Consider the following 22,037-nt stretch of genomic DNA (forward strand, 5'->3'; position numbering starts at 1 on the left):
AGCCGACTTCTCACTGGAGGAACACTGAGAGGGAGGGAAGGAGAGAGAGAGAGAGTGAGAGAAGAGAGAGAGAGAGATGTGAGAGGAGAGAGAGAGAGAGAGAGAGAGAGAGAGAGAGAGAGAGAGAGAGAGAGAGAGAGAGAGAGATGTGGGAGAGAGAGAGAGAGAGAGAGAGATGTGAGAGAAGAGAGAGAGAGAGATGTGAGAGAAGAGAGAGAGAGAGAGAGAGAGAGAGAGAGAGAGAGAGAGAGATGTGAGAGAAGAGAGAGAGAGAGATGTGAGAGAAGAGAGAGAGAGAGAGAGAGAGAGAGAGAGAGAGAGAGAGAGAGAGAGAGAGACAGAGACAGAGAGGGGAGGACGAGCGCCCATGAATACCAGGAATTGCGTATTAAATGAACTTACTGAAAGTCTGGGTTTACTGGAACGCACTTGCTGGGCGTGCGGGGGGCGGGTTTTTTTGTTACAGGGAGGGGCTTCAGACACAGGGGCGGGGCAATATAGACGCGTTTGTATACAAAAAGCCAGCCGCCGGCACTTCATTGCAGTACTACAGCAGGCTGGTAGATGATTGTTTCCTTCCTGAGAACAAGTCATCACCAGTAAGCGTTCACTTCGCGATTGGGGTAGACTGCAGACTGAGCTGTTGTTCCACAATTATCATCTCTTTGGAGATAATTCAATACTAAGGACCGCTACAGGTAAGATTAAGCCGGAGTTCATTTATTTATTTTCCCCAGGATATCTAATAGAGCAAAGAGTTTAATGTACAGGGAGACGTAGTCAAGTTTAACAAGCTCCCGGATTAATTCCTATCTGAACTATACTCAACTAGGTATTTGTTAGATTATATTAATGTGTTAAACCCATTTTTAAATATCATAATGATAAAAATGTTAATTCTTATGTTTAAATTACACAGAGACTCGATAAATGGAGCATTCCTATAATATATCTATATTATAAAATGTACCAGATAATTAAATCCCTTCTTAAATAGTGCCTTCTACTATTAATATTGTGTTACTTGTGTAAATTGGTTATATCTGTGTAATCTGGGTTGTCTCATTCATCAGATCTCTCAGGCTAAGACTATCAGCTTTACTGTAGTCCTGAGTATTATTCCCTGATTTAGTACTATACGTAACACATGACCTGGTATAACTCGCCACAGCTCTCCGTTCTCTCACTTGTTCCTATTGTATGATTCTAATACATCTCTTTTGTTTCTCCCTAGGTTTCTGTGCATCTCAAGTTTATTCCAGTTTCTTCGTGTGTAAAGCACAATGCGTTACAGCACACCTCTCAGGCTTGACCCCATAAGGAGGCGTTATGCCATCAACCCTCACCGCTACACCACGTTCAACTCCAAGCTGCAGTACCAGCTGGTGTATCACGCATGGTGTCGGCTCGAGCAGAGTGGCATCTACTGGGCCTCGATTAGCGGAAAAGAGGCAGGCGCTAAACTGGCATCGGAGCCAATTGGCACTTTCCTGATCCGTGACAGCGCTGACCGGCGTCACTTTTTCACGTTGAGCATCAAGACATCATCGGGCATCAAGAATGTCCGCGTGGATTGCGACAACCACGCTTTCTTCCTGCAGACAGATCCAGAGAGTCAGCGGACAGCGCCGCGGTTTGACTGCGTGCTCAAGCTTGTGCACTTCTATATGAACTATACGGATAATGCCAAGGAGCAAAGGTCCTGCTACATCTTCTCAGAAGGCCAAAAGGTTCCCCTGGAACTGCGAAAACCCTATGCCTGCAGCACGTCCTCCCTGCAGCACCTGTGCAGGAAGACAGTCAATGGCCACGTGGATATCTTGGCCAAGAGGGACGGGCTACCTCAGCCACTAAGGGACTTTATGCAAGAGTATGATGCTCCCATTTAAATGGCAAATACAAGTAATATGGTCATACCAATGTTAAGGTGTACCAATGTTAATTTGAGTGGAGCAGCTAAAAGAATGGTGTCGTGTGAGCATACGGTCATCAAGCACATAGAAGAGAATCAAGAAGATCTACAGTGACTGAAGTGATAAAAGTAAACAAGTTGAGCATAGATAGACTAGGTCAAATTTGGACTGTAACTCGTTTTGGATTAGTCAACACAAACCAAGAGCGCTGCTATTTGCCATGTTGGGAGAGACGAAACCCCAGAGCTCCTTTGGACACTCTTATTTGCACAATAAACAAACATCAAGACAGTGGTCCACTGTTTAGTGCTATAGGCAACTGCAACAAGTGGGGAAGAGATGGCAAGTAAAAGACTTTCTCTGTGAACAGAAGAATTCAAGAATTCTCAGTATCCAAATGACTAGGAACAATCCTGTCTGGATGTTTTATGGAAAACATTCACCACCTTCTTCCAAGAAAGCATTATGCCTTTCAGGGGAAAAATGAAAGAGCTCAACAAATAACAGCATGGCAATCAGACCAGGAGAAAAGAAGTTTAAAAGAATCACAAAGGGGAAATGTTTCCACTCATTTAGATCAAATCCTGCGTATTTGAAGTAGGCAACTAAAGGAAAACTGAAAAAAAAAGTACTGTAATTTTGAGGGTTTTTTTTCTCATTGAGTAAAGTGTGTATTTCTTAGAATGTGAGTAGGCAGAAGCTTTCTTATGAATGTATTTAGATTGAAACTTAAATGGGCCATTCACCCTCATATTATTCCTGTACTGGTTTACTATGTTTACATGTGTGAATATATTTTTTTTAAATCTGCTGTTTGTTGTTTTAATAGTAATGTGACTTCATATGCTTGAGAAATAATCCAGAGAAACAGCAACAAAACGCAAGCAGACTGAAAATACTTTGCACATATTTATATTTTTCATTAATATTTCAGTAATTTATATTAAACAGCACTATTTTTCTAACATCTGAATCCTTGTGTTTTTTTTTTTTTTTTTTTATTCTGTGGTGCTTCCTTCAGTTTCAAATATATCCTTGATTGCAGCAGTCATCATATTATGATGGAAAAATAATTCTCACATACACACATTCGTGCAAGCCCAGCCAAGTAAAGCTCACTACTAAACATATTTGTGTAATTATTCATATTTCTGATCTCAAAGTAGCTCATCCTGTCCGGCTGAATCAGAGTGTTGATTCAGACATATTCACTCCTAAAAGTGGGAATTCTCTCCCTCCTCCCTCCAACATTTCCAGTAAGACTTTAACTCCAATGAGTAAGATGGCCTTTGCCCAAAAAAGATAATCATTGTCGTATCACACAATAATCTGATAAAGAATCCCAAAGAAATGTACTTTCATAAATAGTAGGAAATAAACTCAACAATGTCCTTCCTCACAAATTAGCATGTATCTGTCTGACTGCTTATAAGTTTTAATAATACTTGCTGTCTGTCAATAGCTTTTAATGCATATTGTCAGTTATTTTATTATAATACAGTAAAACTGTAGACATGTAAACACAATTTACATGTTCCCGCATTCCCACTCTTCAACCTGTTGTCAATGGCAAAAAAAAGGCCTTTATTATTTATGGCTTGTCTAGAGCCACACCCCATAATAAGAGTCCTAAAAATGTCTCATGGGCTGGCATGGCACACACCCATCGCCTGTTTACACGGTGTGTACATTACACGTATAATGATTTCAGATGCAGAGAGCTGGGAAGGGGCGTGTTCTAGTAAGGATTAGCGTCGCTGCGGCTGTATGCTTGGGGTTCCTTGTGTTTGTGTTGAAGTGGTGTGTGTGTGTCAGGAGAAATGATGTGTCTGCTGGGAAACCAGTTAAGGCTTACTCTGATGTTGAAGCTGTTTAGTGGTCTACAGAACATGAATAGCATTTCAACCACTCACTCATGGCCTGGAACTGTGAGTAGCTAAGAGCCTTGTGCTGTAGGAGAGTCTGTATGGTATCAGCAGTCTTATTCATTTAAGAGATTTCCCAAAAAGTGACTCAAGATTCATTCCTCTAGGAACACATTTTTAAAATAATAATTATACTTACAAAAGTCTCTTAAAAAATTCCACCAAACTCCACCGTTTGTTCTTGCACAAAAAAGAGATGCATTTTATGAGGCATTTTTGTGCACAGTAATTTCAATAACCCCATAAAAATGTTATGTATGTGCTGTTTCATTGCCGCAGGATTGAGCACGCATTGTATCACTTCCTCTGCATTTACTTTGCACATGCTGTTCTCTTCCTATTGCTCAGGGCAATTACAGGAAACCAAAAAAAAGAGAAGAAAATCAGCCTGTTTCAAAACACATGTGAACTACGAGACCTTTTCATACTAGGAAGCAGGTGTAAAAAAAAAAAAAAAAAAAAAAAACTAAGAAAAAAAAACACAACGACCCACCCGCAAACCAGAACTGATTTGCAAAAGTGTAAAAAGTAAAACTGTTACTGGCAACTACTCTCTTTCATCTAGAATTGTAAGACTTGTGTTTTTGTCAGAAAACAGAAAGGAATGTGACTATCATGCTGTGAACAGGTATTCCCGTTATAGCACAGTTTCTCAGAAGGGTCGTATGAGACTCAGCATGAGACTGTCAATCAACAGTCCCTTGTTTTTCGGTCCCTCATATTTCATGAATTAACATAGCTTCCAGAAATGTAGATATACCTTTACACCTTTGTTCTTCTATATATATACAGAGAGAGAAAGAGATCTAAATATAAAAACAGGATTTAAAAACAGTTTTGTGTTTTGGAGAATCAGTGCCTCCAGCAACTGTTCGTCAGTATCTATTAATCACCTTTAGAGAAATTCCTTGGTAAAAGTCTCATGAGTGAAATTCCAGAGAAGTACAAACAGGATTGCGCAAAGAATGTCTCTCTTTCTCTCTCTCTCTTTGTCCTTCTTTCTGTTTATTTCTCTCTCTGTGTTACTCACACTGCTTCCTCTATTGCACCTACAAGGATAGGCCTTCTCAACTCCTCCCTCTTACCCTCTTGTGAGACTTTTGTTTAACTGTGCTCTACAAATACCCGCCTCCTGATTCTGTTGATCTTCTGAAGAAGTGTCGGGGTTACACTGGTAATTTTGTTGCTGTTCTAAATGAAGATAAGCGATGCAGGCGACCTTGCTCCAACTTCACATATACCCTTTGCAGCTGAGCAGATTCTACCTGAATTTACTTGCAGTGTTTCTGAACTCATGTCCATATGAAGAAGGACTCTTTTTTAACAACATTTTAAAAGCACTTCTCAGAAGCTTATCTAGTTTCAGCGATAAGAATAAAAAAAATGGCAACCTGATGGAGGCTATAGTAGAAAGCTGTTAATCATAATGTAGGAATTCCCCTCCCTTGATGATTGTCTTGTCGTCATATTTGTCTATTTGTCATATGAATATGTGTATGTGAATAGGGTTATAGAAATGACGCAAGCGTTTCACAACTGGAAGGACAGAACGACAGAGATATGTGTAAATGCCACTGTGCATGTCCAAAACTACTGACAGGCAGAGGTTGTCTCATTCAGATGAGAACACATACAGTATGCAGTAAGTACAGTGTGGAATACTAATGAACACAGCATGTTCAGTCAAACATTTATACTCCAGTTTTCACTGCTGATGTCTTAACTAAAGAATTAATTTTTGCTCACTCCAAAATAAGATCATAGATCTCAAAAGCATAAGAAATGTCTCATGAGGTCATATAAATGAGCCAATGATCTAAATAATGCAAAATGGAAGCCAGAAATGAATTCATACATCATTGTAAATGCTTTTTCCAGGGTGTGGTGAATTCAGAGTCAATCCAGTGAGCACTGGGTGTGAAGAGGAAATACACTCTGAATGTGATGCCAATCTATTGCAGAAAAAACACACAAATTTAACTAGTGGAGTTTAGAGTAACCAATGCACCTGCCTGCTTTGGGGAAAACTGAGGAGACCAACACAGACATGGGAACTGTTACCAGTAGAAAGTAGCCACCTTTTGCTTAGATTACTGCTTTGCACACTCTTGGCATTCTCTTGATGCCTACTTTGAAGAACCTACAATATGACATATTTTCAGTTCACTTTTTTGTTATGTATATAATTCCATATATAATTCCACATGTGTTGATTCATAGTTTTGATGCCTTCAGTGTGACTCTACAATTTTCATAGTCATGAAAATAAAGAAAACTCTTTGAATGAGCAGGTGTGTCCAAACTTTTGGTCTGTACTGTATATATATATATATATATATATATATATATATATATATATATATATATATATATATATATATATATATATATATATATATATATATACCACAATAAATGGGGGATTACTGTACTACTTAACACATTTTTTTTACACACAGTTAAAGCCTTCTCTGCTGGCCTAAGCACTATCAGAAGCACTGAACTACATTTACAACCTAAATTCAAATATTTGTTCCATGAAATTCTAATAATTTATTCTCAACAATTTATTATTTTCATGTAGTGCTTCTTTTGGCTGCACTGCTTCCAGTACGTATGTTAGATTTTTTGTCCAATCAGATTTCAGCCTATATGTGCTGCCATGTCAATCTAATCTGCCCAGGGCCTTCAGATTCAGTACTGCTGGCCTTTTACAATAGTCTCCTTAAGAAATAGCTCTGTTTCTTCAACCAATCAGATTTTTAAAATCGCCCCAAATGGCCAGTTAGCTGGCCCAGAACATCATCATTTTTCCATCCTCTCATTGGTTGGCCAGAGGGAAACTGTTACAGCCAAGTTCGATCTGGCAAATCTGTTGTGCTCTGCACACGTTAATACATCTGAGTTTGACTTTTTTTATGTCTATGGAGGAAGATGAAATTGATTTGGTTTGAACATACTTAAAAATAAGTTTTCAAGAAAAGCTAGACATTGTGAGGAGGTCGGCCAACCCTAAAGCAAGCTAGCTTGTCTCAGCCCAGGGAAGGGTTAGTTAGCCACTACCACTAGCTTAAAGCCTCTGTGGAGCAGTGCAAATTATGAATATGCATCTCTGGTGAGTAGGTTGTGTTTTCAATTTTTTATATTTTTGTCATGTTATTATACAAATATTGATTCTGAACTGCCCCAGATAATGTAGGTGGCACAGTTGTGGTTGCAGTGTAGGTTTGGAGCTTGCTTTAGTAAAACGGTATTCACCCTCCATGTGTGAAATGCCTCTCTCTTTAATGCCGCGTGTTGTTAAATTCCATTTTGTATATTACTGATGGTTTCTATAACTGCGATGTGATAGTGGTGGTATTACGTCATGTAAGTCCCAACTGAAGGCCTAGGTACCAAATACACACACTACACACAGTATCTCACAAAAGTGAGTACACCCCTTACATTTCAGCAAAAATTATAGTATATCTTCTCAAGAGAAGACTATACTATAGAAAACTATAGAAATTAAACTATATTTTAAAGTAGTCAATGTGCAGCGTGTAAAAATAACTCAACATACAGTCATTATTGTCTAAATAGGTGCAACAAACGTGAGTAAACCCTAAGTGAACATGTTAAAACTGTCAATATTTTGTGTGAGCACTATTGTTATCTAGCACTGCCTTAATCCTTCTGGGCATGGGATTCACCAGTTTTTAATGGGACGTCATCATGCTCTGCTTCAGAATGTCAGAGTGAATGTTGGAATCCATATTTCCGTCAATGAACCACTTCTCCCCAGTACCAGCAGCACTCTTGCACCTCCACACCATGATGCTACCACCACCATGCTTGACTTTAGACAATGAAAGAAGTCTAACATAACCAGGACTCACTATACAGGTCATAGTAAAAGAGGTGACCAAGAACCCTTATTGTCAATTTGACTCAGCTCCAGAGATCCTGTGTGGAGATGGGACAGAATTCCAGAAGGGCAACCATTACTGCAGCCCTCCACTAATCTGGGCTTTATATCAGAGTGGCTAGACGAAAACCTCTCCTCAGTGAAAAACACATAAAAGCTTGCTTGGAGTTTGCAAAAAAGCACCTGAATGACTCTCAGACAGATTCATAGGCCTGATGAAACTAAGATTAAACTGTTTGACCTCAATTCTAAACATTATGTATAAAGCAATTCAGGCACCATCCCAACAGTGAATCATGGTGATCCCAACATCATACTGTCGGAGCAGCAGTGACTGGGAGACTGGTCAGGGTTGAGGGAAGCTAAATGGAGCAAAGAACAAAGACATCCCTAATATAATATGTTTATAAGCATGAGCCCCGTCAGACTGGTCGTGGGGGGGGTGTAGGAACCATTTATAGTGCTTCTCTTAATGTTAGTCAGAGATTAGGATTCAGCTTTAAATCATTTGAAGTGCTCGTTCTTAAAATTGCACTTTCAGAGATGCATAGAAAACTCGCTCTGGTCACCGTGTACAGACCCCCAGGACCCTACGCTGATTTTCTTCATGAGTTTGCTTGTTTTCTCTCAGACCTCCTGATCAGCTTTGATAAAGTGCTGCTTGTAGGAGATTTTAATATTCATGTAGATGATGAAAACGATGCCCTAGGATTATCATTTGTCGATTTACTAAACTCTTTTGGAGTTAAACAAAACGTCACCAGACCAACCCACCGTTTTAACCACACACTAGACTTAATAATATCCCACGGAGCAGACGTCACTGATATAAATATTTTACCTCAGAATGATGACATCACAGACCATTATCTCCTACTGTACACACTACCGGTAGAGCAGATTAACCGTGTTTCACCACGGTATCGACTTGGTAGGACTATTATTCCAACCACTAAGGACAGATTCATAAATAACCTGCCTGATTTATCTCAGTTTCATATTAAACCCATAACTGCTGATCATCTTGATGAGATGGCAAACAACATAGACCTTATCCTCACTAGCACTTTAGACACTGTTGCCCCCATCCGGTTAAAAAAGGTTCGAGAACAAGCACCTGCACCTTGGTATAATAGTCATACGCATGCCCTAAAGAGAACAACACGTAATCTGGAGAGAAAATGGAGGAAAACTAAATTGGAGGTATTTAGAATTGCGTATAAAAACAGTATGCTTAGCTACAGACAGGCGCTAAAAGCTGCTAGAGCTAAACACCTGAGCAAACTCATAGAAAATAACAAAAACAACCCCAGGTTCCTTTTCAGTACAGTCGCTAAATTAACAACAAATCAGGGATCTGAAAAATGTGTTCCATCACAGTTTAGTAGTGAGGACTTTATGAATTTCTTCACTGAAAAAATAGATAACATTAGAAAAACAATTGTGGCAGTTCAACCTCTGACAGCATCTCCCGACACAATCGTACTTACAACCCCACAACTACACTGTTTTACATGTATAGGACAGGAAGAGCTGTATGATGCTATTATGAAAGCTAAATCAACAACATGTCAGTTAGATCCAATTCCCACTAAACTACTGAAGGAAGTGTTATATACAGCTGGTGAGCCTCTTTTAAATATTATTAACTCCTCACTATCGTTAGGTCATGTCCCTAAATCCCTCAAGTTAGCAGTTATTAAGCCCCTCATTAAAAAACCTAATCTGGATCCAAACACGCTATCGAATTACAGACCAATTTCAAATCTCCCATTTATGTCTAAGATTTTAGAAAAGATTGTCGCTGCCCAGCTATGTAACCACTTGCAGGAGAACAATATCTTTGAAGAGTTTCAGTCAGGTTTTAGGCCCCATCATAGCACAGAAACTGCTCTAGTTAAAATCACTAACGACCTGTTTTTAGCTTCAGACCAAGGCTACATCTCCCTATTAGTTTTACTAGATCTTAGTGCTGCGTTCGACACTATAGATCATGATCTTCTCCTCGATCGCTTACAGAATTACATCGGTATTCAGGGACAGGCATTAAGCTGGTTTAAATCCTACCTGTCCAATCGTTACCATTTCGTAGATTTAAATAGAGAGCTATCCAGGATAATGCTAGTAAATTATGGCGTGCCACAAGGGTCAGTTCTGGGACCCCTGCTTTTTACAATATACATGCTTCCATTAGGAAATATTATTAGAAGGCATGGAATTAGCTTCCATTGTTATGCTGATGATACCCAGCTATATATTTCATCCAAACCAGGCGATACAGCTCAATTAGCTCGCATAACTGAGTGTGTTGAAGAAATAAGAGATTGGATGACCCATAACTTTCTGCTATTAAATTCTGATAAAACGGAGATTTTGCTCATCGGCCCAAAAAATAGTACACAGAAGCTCCAGCATCTCAGCCTGCATTTAGACGGTTGTTCTGTAACTACTAGTTCAACGGTAAAAGACCTGGGAGTTATTTTAGACAGCAACTTATCTTTTAAAAATCACATCAATCAAGTTACAAAAACAGCCTTCTTTCACCTTAGAAATATTTCTAAGCTAAGAAATATGTTATCTATATCTGATGCAGAGAAGCTCGTCCATGCGTTTATGACCTCTAGAATAGACTACTGTAATGCATTACTAGGTGGATGTCCTGCATCATTAATAAACAAGCTTCAGTTAGTTCAGAATGCAGCAGCAAGAGTTCTTACTAGGTCAAGAAAATACGATCATATAACCCCAATCTTATCGTCCCTACACTGGCTTCCTATTAAGTTTCGAATAGACTACAAACTACTGCTACTCACTTATAAAGCACTAAATGGTTTGGCTCCCATGTATCTATCCAGTCTCTTAACACGCTACAATCCGTCACGCTCCCTGAGATCTCAAAACTCTGGGCTTCTAGTAGTTCCTAGAATAGCAAAGTCCACTAAAGGCGGTAGAGCATTTTCACATTTAGCTCCTAAACTCTGGAATAGTCTTCCTGACAGTGTTCGGGGTTCAGATACACTCTCCCAGTTTAAGTGCAGATTAAAAACATATCTTTTTAGCAAAGCCTACACATAACACACATCACACACATCACATCACAACCTTGTGCTCCAGAACATCTGATCACATGCACATTATCAACTTGTGCTGTTAATATCATGAACAGCAGCTAAGCTAATTCCTCTCCACTGCTTCTCTTTCCCCCCCCCCCACCCGAGGCATCCTGAGGTTTGGCCAGCTCCAGTCACGTCCCACCTCGTGAAGATTATGGACCTATGGATGATCATGGAGAAGTAGATGCCGAGTGTTTAAAGGCCCTGGCATGGAGAAGCTGATGCTGGATCTATGATGATCACAAATTGTTCTGTATTGTTGAAAGATTTATGACCAAACTTTTGATGTCACCCATATGAGGATGGGTTCCCCTTTGAGTCTGGTTCCTCTCAAGGTTTCTTCCTCATATCATCTAAGGGAGTTTTTCCTTGCCACTGTCGCCACGGCTGCTCATCAGGGACAAACGCACACCATTCACCTTCACTGTTGTTTTCTGAAAAAGCTGCTTTGAGACAATGTCTGTTGTGAAAAGCGCTATACAAATAAACTTGACTTGAAACTTGACTAATAAAAACCTGATCCACAGCACTTAGGACCTCAGACTAAAGATCAACTCTGTGAATGTCCTAGAGTTTTGCAGACAGAGCCCTGACTTGAACCCTATTGAGCATCTCCTGACCTGACCCAGCTTGAAAGAATTTCGCTTGAAGAACAGCAGAAAATCCCCCAATCCATGTGTGCAACACTTGTTGCATCATACCATAAAAGACACTTAGCTGTAATTGCTGCCAAAGGAGTTTCAACAAAGTACTGAATAAAGGTTCTGAATACTTATGTACATGTACGTATATTTCAGTTTTTCTTTTTAATAATTTTACAGACATTTCTGGAATTCAGTTTTCTGCCATAGCACAAATAAGATGTGACAATTAAAAAAAAAAGACTTATTTCTTGCCACCCTGCCAAACAGGCCAGCTTTTTAGTAAAGCTTGTGAGATAGTCGTCAGAGACTGACCAGTCCCCGATGACCCAGCCATAAAGTTCTTTAAATTTGTCTTTGGCCAATTGGTAGCTTCTCTGTCCAATATCCTCCTGGTTCAGTCATCCAGTTTGGACAGGAGGCTTAATCTGGGCACTCTTTTCACTTCTTAATTATGTTCTGTTTTAATAATACAAAAAAATAAAGTAAATTGTTATAACAGTATAGTACTGTATACATAAAATTAAATTTTTATGTTGGTGTCTGTTTATCGCAGTTTTTCGTTCATCGCGGGCGGTTTTGGAACGTAACCACCACAATAAATGAGGGATTACTGTACTACTCAACACATTCTTTTTACACACAGTTCAGTACATTGTGCTTTTTACACACACTTCAGTACATTGTGTTCTTTACACACAATTCAGTACATCTTCTTTACACACACATCAGTACATTTTGTTCTTAAAAGAAACACACATTTATGATTCATGTGAACACTGGGAACAGGAGTAGGACAGCACAAGGCGTTGGCTTCCACTTTCATATTCACCACTGGTCTCGATGTTTAGGAAGACACGGGAACTTCCTGTGTAGATGTTTTCGCAGGAAATCCAACAGCATGCCAACTGTTAATATGAACACTGGTTCAGTGGAGTAAATACATCTTTAGAGGGAAGCCGTCACACTGTTGGCATTTTTGCAGAATTTCACAACAAATACCACAGGAATATGCAAAGTCTTATTAGTAGTGATTTCAAATTAGAATTTGAATCATACAACCGTGACATATTGGGGCTAACAGATGCCTCCTCCAGCACATGATAATACGCACCTTCATAACACACTCTTCCAAATACACAATTCAATACATTGTGTTCTTTACACACACTTTAAAACACTGTGATCTAACACACACTTTAAAACACTGTGTTCTTAACACACACTTTAAAACACTGTGTTCTTAACACACACTTTAAAACACTGTGTTCTTTACAAACTGTTTAATACATTGGGTTCTTTACACACACAATTTAGTACATTGTTTTCTTTATACAATTCTGTTCATTTGTCATTTACACACATAGTTATGATTCATGTGAACACTGGGAACAGGCGTAGGACAGCACGAGGCGTTGGCTTCCGCTTTCATATTTACCACTGGTCTCAATGCATAAGAAGACACAGGAACTTATGGTGTAGATGTTTTCGCAGGAAATCCATAGTAACTCCAGCATGCTAACTGTTAATATGAACACTTGTTTAGTGGAGTAAATATTTCTTTAAAGGGAAGCCGTCACACTGTTGGCATTTTTGCAGAATTTCACAACAAATACCACAGGAATATCCAAAGTCTTATTATTAGTGATTCCAATTTAGACTTTACATCACACAACCGCTAGAAATTGGGGCTAGCAGATGCCTCCTCCAGCACATGAAAAATACCTCCATAACGCACTCTTCCAAATACACAATTCAGTACATTGTGTTCTTTACACACACTTTAGAAAACTGTGTTCTTTACAAACACATCCATACATTGTGTTCTATACACAGTTCAGTTCATTGTGTTCTTTACACACACATCAGTACATTGTGTCCTTTACACACACTTCAGAACACTGTGTTCTTTACAGACCCTTCAGTACATTGTGTCATTCACACACACTTCAGAACACTGTGTTCTTTACAGACCCTTCAGTACATTGTGTCATTCACACACACACTTCAGAACACTGTGTTCTTTACAGACCCTTCAGTACATTGTGTCATTCACACACACTTCAGAACACTGTGTTCTTTACAGACCCTTCAGTACATTGTGTCATTCACACACACTTCAGAACAACATGAAAAATACCTCCATAACGCACTCTTCCAAATACACAATTCAGTACATTGTGTTCTTTACACATACTTTAGAACCATATGTTTTTTACACACACTTTAGAACACTGTGTTCTTTACACACAGTTCAGTACATTGTGTTCTTTACACACAGTTCAGTACATTGTGTTCTTTACACACACACATCAGTACATTGTGTTCTTTACACACACTTTAGAACACTGTGTTTTTTACAAACAGTTCAAATCATTGTGTCCTTTACACAAACTTTACAGGTACAGTATGATTTATGTGAACACTGGGAACAGGAGTAGGACAGCACAGGGTGCTGTCTTCCACTTTCATAATCACCGTTGATCTTAATGCATAAGAAAGACACAGCAACTTTCTGTGCGGATGTTTTTCGCAGGAAATCCATGGTAACTACAGCATGCCAGTTAATAATAGTTTGTCCACACTGTTCATGCCAGCCGATTGGGTTTGTCCACACTGAAATCAGGACACCGACAAGGAGCTGGCAATCACTTAAGTTTATTGACTATCAAAATATATAAATTCCCATAGTGGATTACACCATGCATCTCATCTTCCTATTTCTCTACTCACTCACTCCGACACAGACTTTTCCCACGACTTCTTGAATGTCGGCAAAAAATGCCTATTCATTGGCAGTTAGAGTTAATGATGTATAACAATTTAGACATGGACAAAAATGTGTTATAATAAACTACTGTATGGTAGGTGTACTGATTTATACTTATACAATTAACCCTGGAAATGTTATCAAAACTTAAAAAAAAAACGTTTTTAACTGACAATGAATCCAATATTAAACACAGTATTTAAAAGTTTTATCTTGTTTGCAAATTTGTTTTTATAAATTGAGAAAACTATGAAAACGAACAAAAGAAACGATACAGTGGCCTTTGCTGAAGATGACAAATAAAGCCATAAAGACTTGTAAGTCCTTTAAAGTTGCCTTTGGCCTCTTGGTAGATATTCTGATCAATGTCTTCCTGGCTCTGTCATCAAGTTTGGACAGACAGCAAAGTGTTGGTGGTACTATACGCTTTCCAATTCTTAATGATGCTCTTAAAAGTATACAGACGGATAGCTATTTTTTGCATTACCAAGCACAACTAACAGTGAAATCCTCTAGAAACAGTTAGTTTTATTTGGAAATAAACAAATCCACTACAATTGATGTCAAGGGGCAATTAGTCTTGTGTTTTATCTGGAAGTTCATTAGTTACACCTGAGCGAATTTATAATGGTATAATATAAGCGGCTGATCACTTTACCAAACCAGGTATTTTACTGATTTATTTTTAATAATCCTCCAGAATGTTTTATAATGTTATTTTCACTTTAATGATGGAGGTTATAATATGAAGCTGATGGATAAAAGATGTTGTATGGTTGTGTGGACATGTCCCCTTTTTGTTTAAAGTGACAGTAATATTTATTCAGGCTGTTGGACAAATGCATATCATTAGCAGAGTGGGAGGGATTAGGTTTGTAGCAGTAACAGAGCCTTGTGTGCTTTATACACAGTTCCATGCACCAATGTTTAGAACACTAAATTATAATCCCATGTTTGTGTGTTTTACTATTGTTCATGCATTCTGGGCCACTATGTACCAAATGTTTGCCTTATCAAATAGATCAAACCGGTAAAATGTTTCCTCTTTCAATTGAACTTTGCTCTTTAAACAATATGATTCATGTGAACACTAGGAGCACCAGTATGACAGCACAGGGTGTTGGCTTCCACTTTCATATTCACCACTTATTGAATGCGTTAGAAGACACAGGAACTTCCAGTGTATTTCTGGAAACACACATGGCCCAGCAGATTCTTTTTTCGCAGGAACCTAATAGCAGCTACAGCATGCCAGTTGATAATAGGAACCCTTGTTTAGTGGAGTAAATAGCTCTTTCAAAGGGAAGCCATCATACTGTTGCCTTTTTTGCAAAATTTCATAACAAACACCACAGGATTATACAAAGTCTTTTTAGTAGCGATTTAGAATTCGTACATTGGTACAGTAAGTGGGATTAGACCCAGGGAATAAGACACAAAAAATTTATTGTAGACTTTTGATTAGATGGTTGTGAGTCAACTCCCAGCACTGCCAAGCTGCCTCCGCTGAGCCCTTTATCAAGGCCCTAATCCTTCCATTTGTAAATGATAATTGTAATTCACTCTGGATAAAGAAGTCTCCCGAATGTGATGTAAAACTGTACTTTAACACAACTGTACACTGTAAAATCCAAGGATAAATAGAAGACTGTCTTTATGATTACAAAACCAATTCTTCATTACAGGTCTACAGCATCCAGGTGTGATAATGGTTATTATGACGTATGAGTGACATTTATTAACAACCATATCAACAGGATTAATATTACACTGGAAATCCCTGTCTTCTTATGCATTGAGATTAGTAATGTATAACAAAGTGGAAGCCAACGCCCCGTGCTGTCCGACTGCTCTTCCCAGTGTTCTCATGAATCATAACTGTGTACAGCAGAAACTTTAAACACTTCGAAAGAATGGCTTTAACTGACAACAAATATAATATTAAATACACTAATTAATTTTTTGCTTGTATCAAATTATTTTTGAATAATTTGAGAAAACCAAAGAAAATGAAAGAAAAGAGACAATACAGTGGCCTATGCTGAAGATGACTAATAAAACAAAATAAAACAAATAAAAGATATGCTGGGGATATTCAAATGTGTTGCCCATGTTCATAGAGAATGTAAAATATCAGTGGCAATAATGTCTTTGATGTCAAAATTGCTAAATATAAAATCAAGTTGAATGGTAATTTTGGGGTTTCCATTACCCCAGACCCCAGCTATAAGCTAATTGCGTTTCTGTTTATCCATTTTTTTTCCTGGAAATTAGTCTTCTTGTATGTTTGCACATGTATGAGTGTGTCTCTTTGTCTATATTAATCATATGCATTCACAAAGCCTTCAACCTGAGTAAGAATTCTCCCCTTGTCAGGGAGAAGGAAATGGCCTCAGTTACAGGAAATTTGGAAATGCTCTAGTGACTCAGATAAGTACAAAATTTTCACTGAAATGATAAAGAGGACACTTGCTTCCTTGTTAAAATTCAAACAAATTTCCACTAAAATCCAGAAGATTTTGAAGTTTCTTGAGATTTACATGAACACCAAACATTTTAATAATCTAAAATGGCATAGAGATTCGGATGTACTGTATCTCTCTTTATAATGAAATACTATTTTTGTTTTTACCCAAGAACAGTGTGTACTTTGATATAATCGCATTCAGAGGGAACAGTTCCTGTCTAAAACATCCTGTATCATGTTCCTTTTCTAGCAAACCTTTTTCTTCCCTCCTGGTAATCAGATGAAACATGTACAGTGCACACACACACACACACACACACACACACACACACACACACACACACACACACACACACGCGCACACACACACACACACACACACACACACACACACACACACACACACACACACACACACACACACACATAAACACACATATAATATAAGTGGAACTTAGGCAGCACATTTTACTATAGCACCTAATACTTTCATTTTCTCTAATGCTATAGGCATTTACTGTAAATGCTCCTGGAGCAGATTAGTAAAGAAGGTAAAAAAGTTAAAGGTGCAACATGAAATGAGGGCAAGTGGTGTGACTCATATTTATGCTTGCTGATCAAAGGAAGTAAACTAGCTAATTTTTGAATTTTGTGCCAACACACCAGCTGGAACAGTTAGAGTTAGATAAAGATGTTCCTGATTTTTCTCTTACACACACACAACACAGACTACATTACCTAAACATCTCTACTGGCCTATAATCTATAATCTGGATGGTTTATCAGCTTTCATTCACTTCCAATAAAACACTGTACTTTAGGGTCCTAATGGAGCTAAAGACTATCCAAAATCATTTTTAAAGGATTTAAAAATGATGATTTTAGGGACGTTTACATTACAGGTTTGAGCAGTCTGTGTGGAGTTTCTTTGCATGTTTGTGTAGGTTTCCTTTGTACTGCCTGTTTTTCCCCCATTTTCCAAAAACAAACAGCACATTAGCTACATTAAATTGCCGTTAGTTTGTTTTTAGTTTTGTAAAAAGTTATTACTGGATACTGCCTGATTAGAACACAAAAAACAAGCTGAAAACCTTTTTTTTTCCATTTTAAGATCCCTTGAACTTGAAAACACACACACAAACATACTCACACACACTGACACACACACATTGAGGGAATGAAAGCTGAAAGCTCTCAAAGAAAGACAGAAATAAACACTTCACTTCCATAGCAACCACAGGAGAGCCCTTACATCAGCGCAGACTGTGGTTCATTCATCAAACCCACTAGACCGGCTTGGACAACCTTTTCCAGCATTTGCAAGTCTGTAGCACGGCTGTTGCTATGAACAAGAAAAATGGAAGCATGATCTCACATCTCTAGTTCAACTCAGTTCATTCAGACAATGACGTCTGTAAACACGGTCTGAAAGAACGATGTCATATCTGCGGAAAGCCTAGGCACAACAGACCATATTTATTATCTGATTTAAAATGTCTAAAGGCAAATAATTTTTCAGAAAAACAGCAAAAGATAATGTGAGTTATGTAAAGCTGAATCAGATCATGAATATGACATAGCAGAGATTGTGGAAAAATAGACTTAGAAGTAAATGCAAATGCTAGAAGTAAACGTCCTAAAAACACAAAAAAAAGCATTCTAAAAAGGGGACTACAATTCTATTATTAAATTTGAAATTATTTTTATTTTTATTCTTCTAAGAAGAATAAAGAATTTATAATTCAGATATTTTGTAACATTGACAGGATGCTTGAAATAGCAAGATGAGGAGGAAAGGTATGTGCTCCAGCCTAAAGGTTACAATGCCTCTCATGTTCAGATTGCCACCTGACTCTGTCAAGGAAATCGTCACTTTGCCACCTGGATCTGATAAGGACACAATTCTATCTCCATACTCTGCTATGGAGATGACTTATTTTGGACCACATAAGTCACATAACTGTATGGTATGGATCAGGAGCCACACATTGTAGGAGATGAGGGTGGATGATTGAGGTTCTGTCATGTCAGTCTAAATGATGATGCAGTAACAACATTTTCCATTAGCTTAAAGACATCACATGGCCTGGTCTTATGTATGTTTGCTAAGCATTACTTGTGTCCTGATTCACTGAACTCGTATTGCAATTTAAGTTTTTTCTTCTCTGTTTCCTTGTCAAGCACATACTGTCACCTGTAGTCTGTGGATGTTTTATGCCTTAATTCTATAATGAATAAATAATAATTTAATATTTTAGAATAAACAGACTACATTATCCATTTGTAGATTTATACTTTTCGTTGCACAGACAAATCAAGTCAATATGATTTTGAATACATGGGAATTGTAAAAGGGGGTTGTTTAATTTATTCATTTATGTAGCCACTTTATCAAGTCAGTGTCAGGTGGATCTGGGGCCTACTCCAGGACACCACAGGCAAACACAGTCACATATTCCTTCCATTCACACAGACAGTAACATGAGCTAAGGGCCAAAACAATCTGCTGTGCCAACATGGCACCCTGGTTCTCTAAAACATTCCTTGGCAATTCCCTCTTAACTCTCTCCACTGGAAGTAAACTTAGACATATTTCGATGTACTTGAGTGACATAAATTCTGAACCAAAGACCAGTGAAAGAGAGAGTCACAAAGAGAGAGAGAGAGAAAGAAAGAGAGAGAGAAAACAATTAGAGAAATTCTGGCAGAACTACAACACACCGGAAAACACCAAATATTTAATTTGACAGAAATTGAATGTCACTAGTCATGGCCTAGAATATTATATATTTGCCCTGAAATTAGTCTTACCATTAATTGTAACAGTAACAGTATTCAGCCCTTAAAAATTAAATAATCAAAACTGCAGTGTAAACACCATTTTCATTTGGAAATTGAACTCAGCTTCAGCTGACTCAGATGTTCCCAGTTATGTATCCATAGTATTTTACTATTTGGATTGAAACATAGGCTCAAGGGCAGACAAAAGAACATGAGTGTCAGGCTTGTGAAGCTATTTACTATGTGTAAGACAATTGCATTTCGAAGTATTTCTTAGTAATAGCATAAAATATGACAAAGATGATCATTTTTCCTATGTGCTATTAGAAAAAATGAGAAGGACAAACAATGATCGTAATGGTGAAGAAGTTTATAACAGCTTAGCAGTCACAAAATACATGAAGTACTTTGGGTTTACTCTGCTCAGACATTTTTTACTATTCCTTCCTTTAGAGATTAAAGAGTATTAAGTCTTTAAATGTAAATTAAGTGTAGGAGAAGAGTCCACATGGCTGGGTGATGCTACTATTGTGCTGGAGTTCAGCAGATGATAGTCACCGGTATTTACCCCTTTGCTGGTGCGGACCCTCCAGCGGGTCAGGTTAGGGTATTGTTTAAATGGTAATGATGGTTTTGAACACTTTTTGGTTAGAGATTGTACTTGATGGATTGAACTCCATAATTACTTTTGTGATATTCAAGCCGTTTTGCAGATGAACTCATTTTGATAAAGCTTTGGGTGGAATCTGGGTTGAGCAGTCCCAGAAATCAGTGGCAGTAAATTCTTACAGTGGTTATACTATATTTACCCCATTACTAAGTGTTAAAAGAAGATCTACTACTTCTATAGAATAATTTTTTTACTTCTTCACTCTATGCAGATGAAGACGTCTATTTCTGGTACATATTTAAAAAAGAAAAAAAGAAAGGCTTTAGTTTCTAAAAGTTATATATCTATTGGTGTGTCAGCTGCTCAGACTTCTCCTTTCCTATAACACATCATTTTAATACACTCAGTGACATTGCACCATATTGGCACATGTGGCATGTAGCTTCCTGTTATATGCAAAAGAATGACACAACTTTCTAAAACTGTGATCTTACAGTATTTAGCAATAAGTATTTTTGAACAGGAAACAATGCTAAATTGGGCAAACTTTGTACTGGTAATGTGCTACTTTTTTTAAAGATGTTGTGGTGACCGTGTTCAGATGTGCTTTGATTCCCATCATTGCCTTTTTACATTTTTCACCTATTTGTTAATGACTGCATCTAAATTCTGCAATGTCTATTGCTAGCTATAGCAATTTTTTTTTATCAAACTCTCAACCTCAGTAACTATATGCTCTATCACTTCTATTTATTTTATATAATAAAGCTGTTTTTTTGTTGTATATACTGATCAGGAATAACATTATGACTATATAACATTATAACCATTGACTGAATAACACTGATTATTTGTTAATCATGGCACCTGTTAGTGGGTGGGATATAATAGGCAGCAAGTGAACATTTTGTTCTTAAAGTTGATGTGTCAGAATCAGGAAAAACAGGCATGAGTGTAAGGATTTTAGCGAGTTTGGCAAGGGCCAAATTGTGATGGATAGACGACTGGGTCAGAGCATCTCCAAAACTTCAGCTCTTGTGGGATGTTTCCAGTCTGCAGTGGTCAGTATCTATTATTGATTAACGGAAGGATCAGTGACAGGGTCATGGTCGGCTAAGGCTCACCGATGTACCTGGGGAGGAAGACTGGCCTGTATGTTCGATCCAAAAGACAAGTACTGTAGCTCAAATTGCTGAAAATGTTAATGCTGTAAATTCCAACCGGACTTTTTTGGCAGCAACAGGGGGACCAACACAATATTAGGCAGTGGTCATAATGTTATGCCTGATCAGTAGCCATAAAGTTATGTCTGGTTGGTGTACAAAGCATTTTTGTCCTCACAAATGGGAAATAACTAAACACCAACACACAAATGTTTTATAACATGATTTTATTGGAAATGAGGCTATGATCTAAATTAGACTTTTCTAAAAACTATGGTTAGATTTGACTTCCTTTTTTAGTAATGTTCTGCTTTGAAACCTTCACACTAACCATAAACCAAGCTAGAGTCAAAACCCATGGAAAATCTCAATGATTAGCAATGAGTTTTAAGTGGTCTTCACCCCCTTTTCTTTTCAGATCCTTTCTGACTCATTGCATGAAAAAGGTGACCACTAACTCATACTGTACAATTCACTTTACTATAACCCTCTTGCTCACAGTCACAGTCTTGCACGCAAATTTTGTGCTGCAATGTTGTCATAAGCCCTTGTGTAGAGCAGCTTCCGGCTTATCTATTCACCTTCCTTTCCTGGAACCACAGCTGTGTTTTAACGACAGCTGTGGCATGCAAAACATTGCTTTGCTATCTAACTGCCAGGTGTACCTGGATTAGATCATTTACCTACATGCAGCCTGTAAATTATATTAAAGTACTGTAGATTAGATGATGTCCAGTGGCTGGT

General features: G+C 38.0%; 1 protein-coding gene across 1 annotated transcript; it reads left to right on the plus strand.

The window, feature by feature from the left end:
* The first annotated feature begins 256 nt into the window (after nucleotides 1–256).
* Nucleotides 257–2,878, plus strand: socs3a (suppressor of cytokine signaling 3a). Its single transcript, XM_083567474.1, has 2 exons — nucleotides 257–698; nucleotides 1,235–2,878. The coding sequence occupies exon 2, from the start codon at nucleotides 1,284–1,286 to the stop codon at nucleotides 1,887–1,889; it is 606 nt and encodes a 201-aa protein (XP_083423600.1). The 5' UTR covers nucleotides 257–698; nucleotides 1,235–1,283; the 3' UTR covers nucleotides 1,890–2,878.
* The last annotated feature ends 19,159 nt before the right edge of the window (nucleotides 2,879–22,037 follow it).

Source organism: Silurus aristotelis (assembly GCF_946808225.1).
Source record: "Silurus aristotelis genome assembly, chromosome: 17".
Lineage (NCBI taxonomy): Eukaryota > Metazoa > Chordata > Actinopteri > Siluriformes > Siluridae > Silurus > Silurus aristotelis.

Coding starts and splice junctions, on each gene's coding strand:
- socs3a (XM_083567474.1), top strand. CDS start 1,284: ATGCGTTACAGCACACCTCTCAGGCTTGACCCCATAAGGAGGCGTTAT.